General features: G+C 36.1%; 1 protein-coding gene across 1 annotated transcript in view; it reads right to left on the reverse strand.

Annotated features, from left to right (window-relative positions):
* Window positions 1-13,100, reverse strand: part of SMYD3 (SET and MYND domain containing 3) — a 555,690-nt gene that overhangs the window by 425,774 nt on the left and 116,816 nt on the right. Inside the window, exons 3-5 of the mRNA XM_019730893.2 lie at window positions 9,391-9,498; window positions 7,743-7,800; window positions 5,140-5,276 (exon numbers count right to left, since the gene is read on the reverse strand). Of these exons, the coding sequence (XP_019586452.1) occupies window positions 5,140-5,276; window positions 7,743-7,800; window positions 9,391-9,498 (303 nt within the window). The remainder of the gene's footprint in view (window positions 1-5,139; window positions 5,277-7,742; window positions 7,801-9,390; window positions 9,499-13,100) is intronic.

Here is a 13,100-nt window from a genome sequence, read left to right on the forward strand (position 1 = left end):
GGGCACAACTGAGAGCAATCATGGGAGACTCTGGTTTACAATCAGCAGTCGACTGCACTTTTGGCTACATGACAGCACAAGGAGACATCAAACACTGAAGCCTTATATTCGGATAGGACTAAAGCTGGGAGGTGAGGCCAGCAGTGGTAGAAATAGTATGTGTCAGACACTCTAAGTACTTTAAAGGTAATCCTCACGTTTATCTGTGAAGTTAACATTATTATTATTATTCCTATTCCTCCAGATGAGGAAATTGAGGTTGGGAGAACTTCATTGACTTGTCTGAGAAAGTCATTTAACCATCATACTACCGTGTTTCCCCGAAAATAAGACCTAGCCGACAATCAGCCCTAATGCGTCTTTTGGAGCAAAAATTAATATAAGATCCGATCTTGTTTTACTATAAGACCAGATCTTTATAAAATAATATAATATAAAAAATAAATAAAAAATAAAAATAAAAAAATATATATAATATAATATAACATAATATAATAATATAATACTGGGTCTTATATTAAATTTTGATACAAAAGACTCATTAGACCTGATTGTCCGTCTAGGTCTTATTTTCAGGGAAAAGGGGTATTTAAATATAGTGCCCCATTTAAATTTTTCCTAATTGTAATTTTCTCAGCTTTTAAAACTTATTATTTTTCATATATACACCTTTCATATGTGTAGTAAGTGTTTAGAAACCAATCAAACTACTGCAGTTGACATGACAAGATAAATCCATTTCAAAACCTATCTGGAAATTTTGTTTGAAGATAGAAGTAGAAGGAAAAAAGTGGGGGATGGGAAGGAGGAGGGGATTGTAGGAGATGGAGACACATGTCTTCTCTAAACAATCTGACAAAGAGCCAGCAGAGATGAATTTGGCCTCTGTTTTTTCATGAACATATAAATAATTGCACGTCTCTTGTGTTCTCACTGATACACCCAATGCACCGCCCGCCCTTTGGCCACCTTCACTGCTGTCAGTGGCAGCCATCATTTTCCTCATACCTCATACTTTTATTTCCATACAGCCACATACTCCCAAGCAACACACTACTGTCTAAGTGCTACAACACCAAACAAAGTGCTATGCAAATAAACCTTCAAGCAAATCCCTCCAACCTCTCCATCCAACCACATCATGACTCTGCAGCCCTCTTCTATAGAAAACTTGGAGGTGCTATTACCCTCATAAATTTTCTATGACCCAAATGCACAACAAACATTTTAAACATCAACCTTTTATTCAAACTCGTATTGTAATCACTAAATGTAACTAAGATATGTAGCCCACAGGTAAAAACTACCTTTTCACATCTTCAGAGGAGGTCAATACATTTTCCTCAGCTCAGGGGTTAGAGGTGTCGGCACCCCTGATTCCCCAGCCACATGTCTAGACCACTGTCTATAACTGTGCCTCAGCGCCATCCTCTCTTCTTAAAAGCACGACATTCATTTCTACTTCCTATGTGAAGTCTCCTTCGATACCCTCCTCTAGAAAAAATGTCTCTTTCTCATATCTCATGCTACTTAATTTTTACAGCCAGGCAACAAATTCATAAGTGGATAGGATATATTTATACAGCAAACTCCTATAATCTAATCCCCAATTGCCAATAGCTATTCGTGTGGGAGTGGGGGGAGTGGGAGATTAATACTGATGATAAGTGGGGGGAAAAGAGGAACACTTGGAATTATGACCCCAAAACATGACTACACACTAACGTCTTTGGAGGAATGGGAGAAAAGTTTTCCAAGTAAAACCAAGTCTTAAGCTGCAGAAGCATGGTTGGTGCTGAAAACCTACTTCAACAGGAGATACACACTATTTTTCAATAGAAAATCCCAGAGTGTTCAAAATATAAACTGCCATTTTTGAGGAATTAATCATTGCCTTCTATTGAAAAAAAAAGAAGCCATCGGCTCAGCAGGGAATGAAATATGCTCTCAGGATTAAGAACCTTCTCATCTTCCACTGACCCCTTTCCTTTCCAGGCAGGTGCAAGTTTGATAAATATACGGATATCCTCAAGTAAGAACTTTTGACTCACTAAGGTTTTCTCCCTTGGCAGATACTTTTCAGATTTAGAATTAGCCACATATTTGTATAACCCTGTATCATGAGTGCTTTGCACACAATAAGCCTGAAAAAAAAATAAAAAATAGGTCTGCTTAATTCAAAAAGGGAATTCAGTAACAAACACCTCTCAGATGGCCAAAAGAGACACTTGAGAGTAAAAGACTAATTGTAAGGAAGATTTTGAAATCCAAATAAAGAAAAGAATATCTGTGTGAAATCTAAATATTAAAAATAGCAGATATAAAACAAGTGTGAAAATCACTGAAACCAGGTGATGGTGAAATGATGGTTCGTTATACTATATTTCTGTGTATGTTTGAAAAGTTCATAATCAAAAAATAAAAATTAAAATTAAGACATAAATAAATTTACTAAAGCTCTTAGAATTCCTTGTGCCTTAAATGACAATGAGAGAAGCTAAAACACAAGCTTAGCACGTCGAATACCTTCATGGAACCTGAATGAATATAACTGAGTAGGACCACAATCAAAACATAAAACAGGATTTTCTTTATCGAGACCAGGGAAAGCCAACCTTCTTCAAACCATAAATTCAAAAGTTAGTTCATTAGGTTGAGAAAGGCAGGTCAGCATGGAACTCCTCCTGACAATTTGCACTTAAAAAAGGTACACTCTTCGATGCCCACTTCTCCTCTCTGATTAATCAACCCTATGCCAGGAAGACGGGGAGAGATAAGGGTGCCATTTTCTGCCCCGTGTTCTCCACCCAATTCCAACGCATTTGTCATGAGCTGCATCATCACACACTTGCGATGTTATGAGTTCAGTGGCTCTTCCCTGAGGTTTGCAGGACACCAATTAGCTTAATTTAAGACTATTCTATTCTGAAAGAAAGAAAAAGAGGAGGGAAGGAAGGAGGAAAAAAGAGAAAAAAGAAAAGAAAGAGAAGGAGGAGAAGGAGGAAGGGAAGGAGGTAGGGGCAAGAAGGAGGAGAAGGGAGTGATCTCTTTTCAAGACAAATTTATAAGCAGGAAAGTAACTACAATTTACATAAGAGCTTAAGGAAACGTTTACAAGGAAGCACAGGAGCCATAGGTTAATGTTGCTTTCCTCTGAGGATTAACCTATACTTTAAAGCAGAAATCACAAACATGAGTCTAATACCCCCAAACATCCCAAAGATGTATATGTTCTCCTTTTGTAGCAATAACAAACACAAGTATGTGGGGAGAAGAATAGCATATTACTAAAAATGTGTCCACTTAATCATACTAAGGAATGTTCCCCCTACACAACATGGAGAGAATTTCAGGGTAAGATACGTGAAAGTAAAATTATTTTAAAAAAACGAGAAATAAGAGAGTAATTCACATTTGACACTGAGCAATAGAAAGCATTTTTCAATATTTTTCATGAATACTAATAACAGCAGTAATTAGCACTTGAAAATTTTCCAACAATAGAAACAGCTATCACAGAAGAGCCATAGACTTAACACTACGAATGAAATTACAGTTATCATAAAGTATATTTTTAACTTTCCGTAGGTGTTACTTTGTATAGTATTTAACATCAAAAGAGCCTGTGTGCACTGTACACATGGTACCACTACAGGTTATAATTTCCAGAAGAATATGAAATAAACATGAGAAATTTCTCAGATGCGTTATAAGTAACGATTATATTTTAAAGTCAGTTTTAAATTGTAGTCAAATCAGAATTTAATGCTAAGATGATATTATCAGAAAATCATAAAAACATACCCTACAGAATAAAAAGTATATTTGGAAAAAACAAAAATAAATTTTCAGCAACCACACAAATCACATTGTAATTCTTAGAAAATAGGTAGATTACAAAACATACCTTAAAAATATTCCTGGGATAGATATGTCATTAAATGTGCCCTTACAAACTCTAACAGAAGGGCCAAAATCAACCTCAAATATACAATTTTCCTTCTTATTAAAATGTGATCGATACTTAAATCCAAACACACAATACGTAAGAAAGCAAGGACAGCAAACAGTAGTCACGCGGGCATATCTGATCCTTTGTCCCTATCCCAGGGACATCAAGATATAGATTGAGAGTCAGTTGGTGCATTCTTCTCCCTGATCCCCAAAAAACCCTCAGAATCATTTCCAAAATGAGCACTTCCAGTAATCACTATCAAGAGACCACAAATCAAATATTAAAGTAAACCTATGTTCCACCCCTAATCTAGGATTTCAGTGACCTGGCACATTTACACAGATTTTTAGGTAGTTATCTTTAAATCAGAAATGGTTAAATTTTCATATTATTTAGAATTCACTTAATCAAGAAACGCATTCCAGTAAATTTTTCACTTCAAAAAGACAGGCTCTATGGTGGAAACACCACCACAAAACTAAATGAATCAAAGGCAAATTTAACTCCATTAGTAAGAAATAATGGAATGTGCTTTTTTTTCTTTTCAGAAAATAAAACAGACTCTTTCTGAGTATGCTTTAAGAACTGACAATGAATATACTTGGTCCTTTAATAAGAATACTGCAATTGCAAATGGTAGTATTTCATCTTTTTCTTATGTCCGCCATTTGCGACAACATGGATGGATCTTGAGAATATCGTGCTAAATGAAATAAGTTAGACGGAAAAAGTCGGGAACCATATGATTTCTCTCATATATGGGATATAAAATTGAAAGTAACAAATGAACAGGACAAACAAACAAATACGCATAGACAGACAAGAGTTACCAGAGGGAAAAGGTGGGGGGTGGGGATTGAAAAGGGTAAAGGGGGTCAAATACATGGAGATGGAAGGAGATTTGACTTTGGGTAGTGAACACGTAATGCAATATACAGAAGATATATTATAGAATTGTACACTTGAAAACTATATAATTGTATTAACCAATGTCACCCCAATGAATACTGATAAAACAGAAAAAGTAATACATTTTCCAATATGAGCAATATATTCTCTCATTCTCATTAAGGCAGAGGAATGATAGAAGACATGAAGTGTCCTGGATTTTCATGGATTGACAACAAAACAAAAGTAAAGGATTGATTTACGGCATTAGTAAAGATACCAAACTTAACACTTACTTTTGCAAACGCTTCAAAAATGTCAAAGGAAGGTGGCAGCTGAGAAGCATCCTGTATTTCTTCTCTCATGAAATGTTGAAATGTCATTGCCAGTTGCCTGAGGCCCTCTTTCTTATCTTCAGTCAGCTTGTTAATATCTTTTTTAAAGAGAAAATAAATAGCACAATCACACAGTGAATTTTTAATGGATAATTTTCAGGTGTTCAATGATAGCTATTAAACTAGATATTTCCTGCCCTAGATTTCATTCTGACAGAGAGTAAATACATACCTTTTTATTTTTTGACAGCTACAAAGCATACGTACATTATCAATTAAATTCTGCAAAAGTTTATCTACAATGTAAGATCAAACACCTGCCAACAAAATACACATACAGATGAAATAACATTAAAAATAAAATCAGTAAAGACGTGTGTTACCAGACATTCTACATCATCCTGTACACGTGTTCAAACCATAATAAATGCTTATTATTATTAAATCAATGAATATAAGCAGACTTTTTCATGAAACAATTTACAATCAGGTCATGATTAACTGATAAACAGAATCATCTCAAAAGCAAAAAAAAAAAGTGATAACTAAAAAGTTTTGCTAACATTCAAATGGGTGAAATTTGTCATTTAGACAGTACATCAGGGATAAAACATGGATCAACCAAAGAAAGCTCAACTTCAACTTGTTTCCTGGTTGAATAAACAAGCTATGGTGCTGCTTCAACCCAAACAGAAGGAGAAAAGTTCCAAAGACGTATCACCTTTTGAAAAACTCAGTTTAAAATTTTCACCATAAAGGGGCATTAAAGCTAAGAGTACACAATTCAATTAATAACGTTTGCGAGCACTTAAGGCAAAGTGTCTGACAGACACCACTGCTGAGCAGGGCTAACATTAATAGTGACTCTCACTGCAAGAGATGCTAATTACTGAGCAGGAATAGAACAAGAAAACATAATTAGTTCTCTATTAAAACTTGAAATAATACCTCAAGTTGAACTACAGCATAACTCTGTTGCTCAGGTCACGTCTACACATTTTCTTTAAATTACTTGTTCAACAGAACAATTAACCCAATTGTTTTTTTCTTATCTGTTTGTTTTTTAAATTGCAGTACAATACACATAACACAAAATTTACCGTCTTAACCATTTTTAATGGTACAGTTCAGTGGTATTAAATACACTCACACTGTTACGCAATCATCACCATCATCCATCTCCACAGCTCTTTTCATCATGTAGAATTGAAACTGTATGCCCATTAAACAACAACTTTCCATTCATGCCTCACCCAACCACCATTTTACTTTCTGTCTCTATGATTTTCACCACTCTAGGTACCTCATATAAGTGGAATTATACGGTAATTTGTCTTTGTGACTGGCTTATTTCACTTAGCATAATGGCCTCAAGGTTCATCCATGTTGTAGCATGTGTCAGAATTTCCTTCCATTTTAAAGCTGAATAATATATATATGTATGTGTGTACATGTATATGTATATGTACATATATACACACCACATTTTGCTTATCCATTCACCCATGGATGAACACTTGGGTTGCTTCCATGTTTTAGCTATTGTGAGTAATACTGCTATGACTATGGATGAATAAATATCTCTTTAAGATCTTGCTTTCAATTCTTTTGAGTATGTAACCAGAATCCAGGGTCACATCGCAAATCTATTTTTAATATTTTGAGACATCCCCATACCATTTTCCATAGCAGCCGCACCATTTTACATTCCTACCAACAGTGCACAAGGGTTCCAATTTCTCCACATTCCCACCAACACCTGGTGTTTTTTTATTTTGATGGTTGCCCTCCTAATGGATGTGAGGTGGTATCTCACTGTAGCTGTGATTTGCATTTCTCTAATGACTGGTGACTCTTAAACAATAACTTACCGGTGACACAACCAGAAACCCTGCACTAGAGCTTATTCTTTGTCTCCATCCAGAAATATTAAACTGTGTAGCAAATATCCTCTGAGCTCTGGCTACTTTGGGGCAGAAGTCATTCAAGCCTCAGTGAAGAGGATCGGAGCCAAATGCAAGGAAAATAAACCCTTCATTGACTTAACACTCAGATTGGAAAGCCGTTCATTATTCCCAAGTAGTTTGGCCACTGCCATGGTGGTTCAGGAGAAGAACAATGCTCTCTGCTGTCCTCTCGAGAGCCTAAGTCATCGGTACCTTTTACTTTCCTGACCATCCTAAGGACCCGTGAGCCCAAATGTTCCCTGGAACACACTCCCCATACCCCCCACCACTCCTATTCATATCAGTGTTTCCTGACATCAAAAAGAAACCAAGAGTGGGAAGAAGAGAATGAGGGAGGGAGAAACAAAAGAAAAATTATTTTGTCTACAGGACTAAGGGTTACACTCCCCTGGCTGCCTAACCTGGCACTTCACAAATTCCTGTATGGCCAGAGCTACCCTAGAATAAATTAAATAAGTAATGTTAGATTTCCTCATATAACAAAGAGATTAAAAAAAAAAAAAAAAAGTTAAAAAATGAAGCCATTCAGCCATTCAGCAGCTCAGCATGTAAATAATAGGAATTTATTTTTTTAAATGCTGATAGGCAATCACTTACTTGACTCCAGATCATAAAATGAGTAAAGTTTCTCCGATTCAGAGGGGGTTTCTTCCATCTATAAAGGAAAGGGGGGAAAAACACCAAAAACAAGTTCAAGTGCTCCAATATATAAATGAATATGGTTGAGTATCTTTAGATATTTAAATGACAGTCTTTTTATTACAAAGGCAATTTTCTATACAGTATATTCCTTCTCTTCATCACTTTTCTTAGAGTTATATTGTTCAATCAATAACAATGTTAAAATAAAAGTTGTGACTTAACCACCCATTTAATATCCAAATGCAAATCTCTTTTACAAGTTTTAATACGTTTATTTTTTCCCCCAGCTCTAACCACACACTTGTAATATTGTATGGATTTTAGTACTAATTATCATTTAAAAAGCAGATGGATGAATAAAAATAATACTTTATTACAAACTGCACAACCTTAGGTAAGTTACTTGACACTGAGCTAAGAGGAATCAATTTCCTTATTTGAAATAAGAGTAATATTAGCATCTGATTCACTGGGTTGTTGTGGGGACGAAATTAGGTAACCATGTAAAGCAATTACCACTGGGCCTGGAAATAGTAAGTGTTCAATATAAGGTAACGACTGCTAGAATTGCTTTCTATTAGATTTTGATTCCGTAGATCAGGGGTGGACACTGAGACCTGGTACTGTGGGTGATTCTGCTCTAACAGTGGTTCTCTATCTTTTCAATATTAAGAAAGTACAAAGAAAGTTCAGACTCACATATAATAGTGATTATACTTTAAATATCCACTGATTACAGAAATGCATAATGACAAAGTTGCTCTGAATTTATTAATGCTTTGAAATGAATGTGCACTTTTTAGTTCAACACAACGCACATGTTTGAAAATAGTGTACCTTGTTGTATATTCAGTCCAAAGACAATACCCATTTGGTATTCCAAATCCATTGTTTAAAATTTAGATGGAATTAAAATATAACAATATCTTAGTTTTAGATATTTTACATTCTTAAATGTAAAAGTATGGATAAAATTTTATAGCCAACAAAGTCAATAAACGACGGGACGGAACACAGCTGGACCCTGCAATAATTTGAGAGATATGCAGGCCAAATAAAGCCTGACACAAAAGACTCTGGAAGATGTCACTAGATGGGAGTTTCACAGAATCTACTAGCTGTTTTGGCAGGGTAAGAAAAAGAACTGGAGAAATAATTTCACCGAATTCTGGCTGTAAATAAATTTTAAAAAAAGATAAGCACTCTTCAATATAAGATTAATAATCATCTAATTAAAATCTCAGTTGGAGAAGCAACCAAAAAAAGGATATACTTGCCCTGTGCATTAGTTCACAGTAGAAAAGTAATAAAGGTAAGGTATCGACATCATTAACATCTCATGCCCCAAACACAGGCCCTTATGTCTCTATTCCCAGGAAGTCACATACAGAGCCTTCAAAAAGGGGCCTTGTGCTTCATCGCTGCCTCTGATGCCATGATTAGCAGGAAAACGGCACGTTTTTGTCTTAAGATACTCCCTGGAATAGTCCACCTTCTGCCTTAACGCGAGTTTAATTTCAACCTTAAAGAAGAATACTACATGCAACTGCATGTGCTTTTGTTAAATTAAAACCCAAGCTTATGTCACGAGTTTTATACTCACAAGTTTGACAACAACTCTGCCAAGAAGTCGGACAGAATCCGGAGGATATCTGGGTTTGCAGCTTTTCAGGCATTTGCATTCCCGCTTGTGGTCCGGCCAACCTTTTTTCTGTGAAGACAGGAGTGGGGAAGGCATGCAAGACAAAAAAGCTTTAACTTTCATTTACACAGGCTGTGAATGTTGAGAGCTATCAACACTAACTTAATTCAACAGCCCAAATATAGCTGAAAAACAGAAAATGAAAGCAATACTCTAATACCATTAAAGACCCAGGATTCAGGCTTTGCCAAGGATGCAATTACCAGGTGTGGACATTAAGAGCTTCGCTTCACCTCTGTCCTTTAATTTGCCCCCTAGTTATTAGCTGGTGGGTGGAGTCCTCAGAAAGAATCATGATGCTTATGTAATATCTTGTAAGATAGTCTTTTAGCTGATTCAATAGGATTCAATAATAGACAATGATTTTGAATATCAAAAAGAAAATATGCTCCAAATTAGAAAATAAAACACATGGTTCAGGAAAATCAAAACAAGGCAGGTAGACTCCTGAACGTCTCTGCTGCTGTAGTGAACACAGAAATATCAGAAGAGCTAACATAGCAAAAAATATAAATTGTTTTCTTTTTGAAGATAACACAGAAAGGGGTTACTGAGCTAAAAGGACCAAATGTCCAGTTTGCCCAAGAGTGTCTTATTATTTATATTGTCCTGGCCTAATTACCAATAGTGCTCCTTTCCATTCAGAAAGTGTAGTTTGGATGATAAAATATATGGTCACTAAACCCACGAGCCCAGCCATGTGCAGGTGTGGCTGAAGAGACCCGTGAGCCAGTCACCAATTTTGCAACACGAGGGATAAGAGGACTAAAGGGAAAGACATTCTCTCCCTGAGTCTTGGGTCAGAAACACTATGGCTCCCTTCATATGGGATTACTTCTACATAAAGATAAAACCCAGAGTAGCTAATATTTAGCCCTGGTGAGTGGGAGACCACTAGAGCAAATGTCTAATATGTTCTAGTCCAACTGGGAGGTGGAAGTTCCACCACTTCTTATTCCAAAAACTGTAAATCTGCTCCCCACCTTCTGGGCCTATAGGAAGAACTTTGTCGTGGAAAAATACCAACATGCTGCACAAGCAAACATTTCCAAAGAGCTACAGTGACTTTTGAAACCATGACTGGAGATTTAAGTTCAAGCCAGCATTTTGTTCAGAAAGACGTGCCTGTATGGAGCTGTTGGGAGAAGGCGTGGTTTATTTGCTGATAATTTCTAATAACCCAAATCCTAGAGACATTGTTTACAAGGGGTAACAACATCACTTCTTTTATCAACTCTACTCATGGTTACCTCACTTCATAACTTCCTATCCACTATGGCAATGTTCTTAATATGATGTTTGCAATTGTTTTTGTTTTTTAGTACTTCTACTTCACTCCCTTCTGAACAAGTCTGAGCTGCTTCAAAGTCGAAGTGTGCATGAAATAAGGTTGTAAAATTAGAAACATGAGAAAATGCTAAAATTATGAAAAACGAAGTCCTCTAGCATTTACTTAACATGCTATTCTACAGTGTGTCAGATGGACTAAGCAATTTAAAAAGGATATTTCATTTGATTTTCACAATAATCCAAAAGGTAGACATTGTCCTTAAAGATTAAGAAAGTAAGGTTAGAGAGCTGAGATCTAACTACTAAGCTACATAAATATAAAAGGGAGAGTGGAAATATTTAGTATGCTAACTATGAGAGCTAAATAATTACTATGTTCTGCGCAACATTTATTTGAGTTGCCTTACAGGCAAGGCAAAAAAAAAAAAAAAAGGCATAATGGCTTACATAATTCTCATCTGACAGAAAAGAAAAACACATAGCTTTACCAAGCATTAAATCACAGGAGGAAATTCTTCTGAGAATGTTAATCAACATGCTGGACAATGTCTCGACAACAGTTTACAACTACGACTGCCTTTCATACGGCCACTGCAGTACTCACTAAAAGGCATAATATTAAAAATAACACAGTGGGGAAAAATGTTTCTATTGTTCAGGGACCAGTCTTGGAATAGCAATTAGCAATTAGCAACATGTGTAAGATCCCTAAAAAAATATGGTTCCATTGTCAAATAAGTTTGAAAAACACTACCTAACATGGACCCTGCTTAGCAATTCGAAATATATTTAGCTTCACTGGAAGTTCTAAGAAGCTCTGCATTAAAGAAACATGTATAGATTATTTAACACAGAGCTACACATGACGGTACCTGCCATCCTTTGGGAAGTTAGGGTGGTATATGCTGACTCAGATATGCCAGTACACTCTCCTTCCTTCCTCTGGTCTTTGAATGAGAATGGGTTAAGCAGACAAATTCATAGTCATTCATACTGACGGGAAACTAGAGTGCTGATACTTTTGATTACTGATTGAAGGGAGAACCCTAACTGTGGTAGAAGAGTGTTCACTGGGTATTAGAAGTTGAGAAGCCCCATAGGTGCCCTCAATGGACGGGCGGTGTGAGCAGGAATGCAACTCCCAGTGCCAGTGGGTCGCTGAGAAAGCTTCTGAGGCTCTTTTCAAAGCCTGAGTAAGTGTCCGGCTGAAAAACCGTTGCACCTAGTAAAATAAGGCTGAGATCATTTGGGCCAAAAGGTATTAAGAGCAGATTTTAATACTTATCTCAACTACAAAAGAACATCTATTATTCCTTTGTTCAAACCTCCATATTGAGCAGCTCAGCCTCCTGGTAGATTACCAGGGTGAAGCAACCACCAAATGTACCCCTAGGTAATGAACCAATTGATCTGTTAGATGATATTATTTAAACAACTGAATTTTAGAGAATTCGTGCCAAAAACGATTTTAGGACTTGAACATAATAATAAGCTCTCATTTCTTGACAGTAATTAGAAACCAGACAATATGTTTCTTAAGGCTCTTCCTAGATCACTGCATCAGTAACTGCATTTGCCTTTAACGTAAAACCCCACAATCATACAAAAACATTACGCATTATCTTCACTCTACAAACTTGAACCTTGGACTAGACCTCAACGGCACATTATACCAGGGGTGCCAAAAACATGTGTACACATTTTAAGAGATGTTATCTATGCTCAAGCAGTAGTTCGCCGTAATCAGAAGTGTCTGGACGCCAATGGGAACCACTTTGAGAACCACTTGTCATTGCAGAAGTCAGACGTGACTTGTATTCATCTTTTGTTATCGGTATATATTGAGTATTACAATTAATACAGTTGTTTCCTTTCTTAAAATGTGCATACATTTTTGGCACCCTCTGTGTATCTGCCAATTTCTCAAACACAAACTGTCTTGATTTACTTCTTCCTATTTTCTTCCATTACTGCAAATACAGGATGTAATTAAGATTTTGTTCACAATACTGGCTGTAATGTTTTCTGTTCTCATAGTTGAAAATTAACAATGATGTACAATAAGCACAAATTAGCAAGAAAGACAGAGGAGATTAAAATATTGTGTTACGAAACAAAGACAATGGGAGACAAGAGTTTAGATGGAAAAAAATAAAATGAAGATGTCGACGACTCAATTCCATTCTCAGTACATGCATGACTCAAAAAACAACTTCACAATCTATAAGTTTTCCTATGTTTATTAATATTGATTCAGAGCATAAACTAATTACCTAAACCAATGGTTTCCAATCTGGAGTGTTTTTTAGTACATTTACGAT

Source organism: Rhinolophus sinicus, linkage group LG12 (assembly GCF_036562045.2).
Source record: "Rhinolophus sinicus isolate RSC01 linkage group LG12, ASM3656204v1, whole genome shotgun sequence".
In the NCBI taxonomy this organism is placed as follows: domain Eukaryota; kingdom Metazoa; phylum Chordata; class Mammalia; order Chiroptera; family Rhinolophidae; genus Rhinolophus; species Rhinolophus sinicus.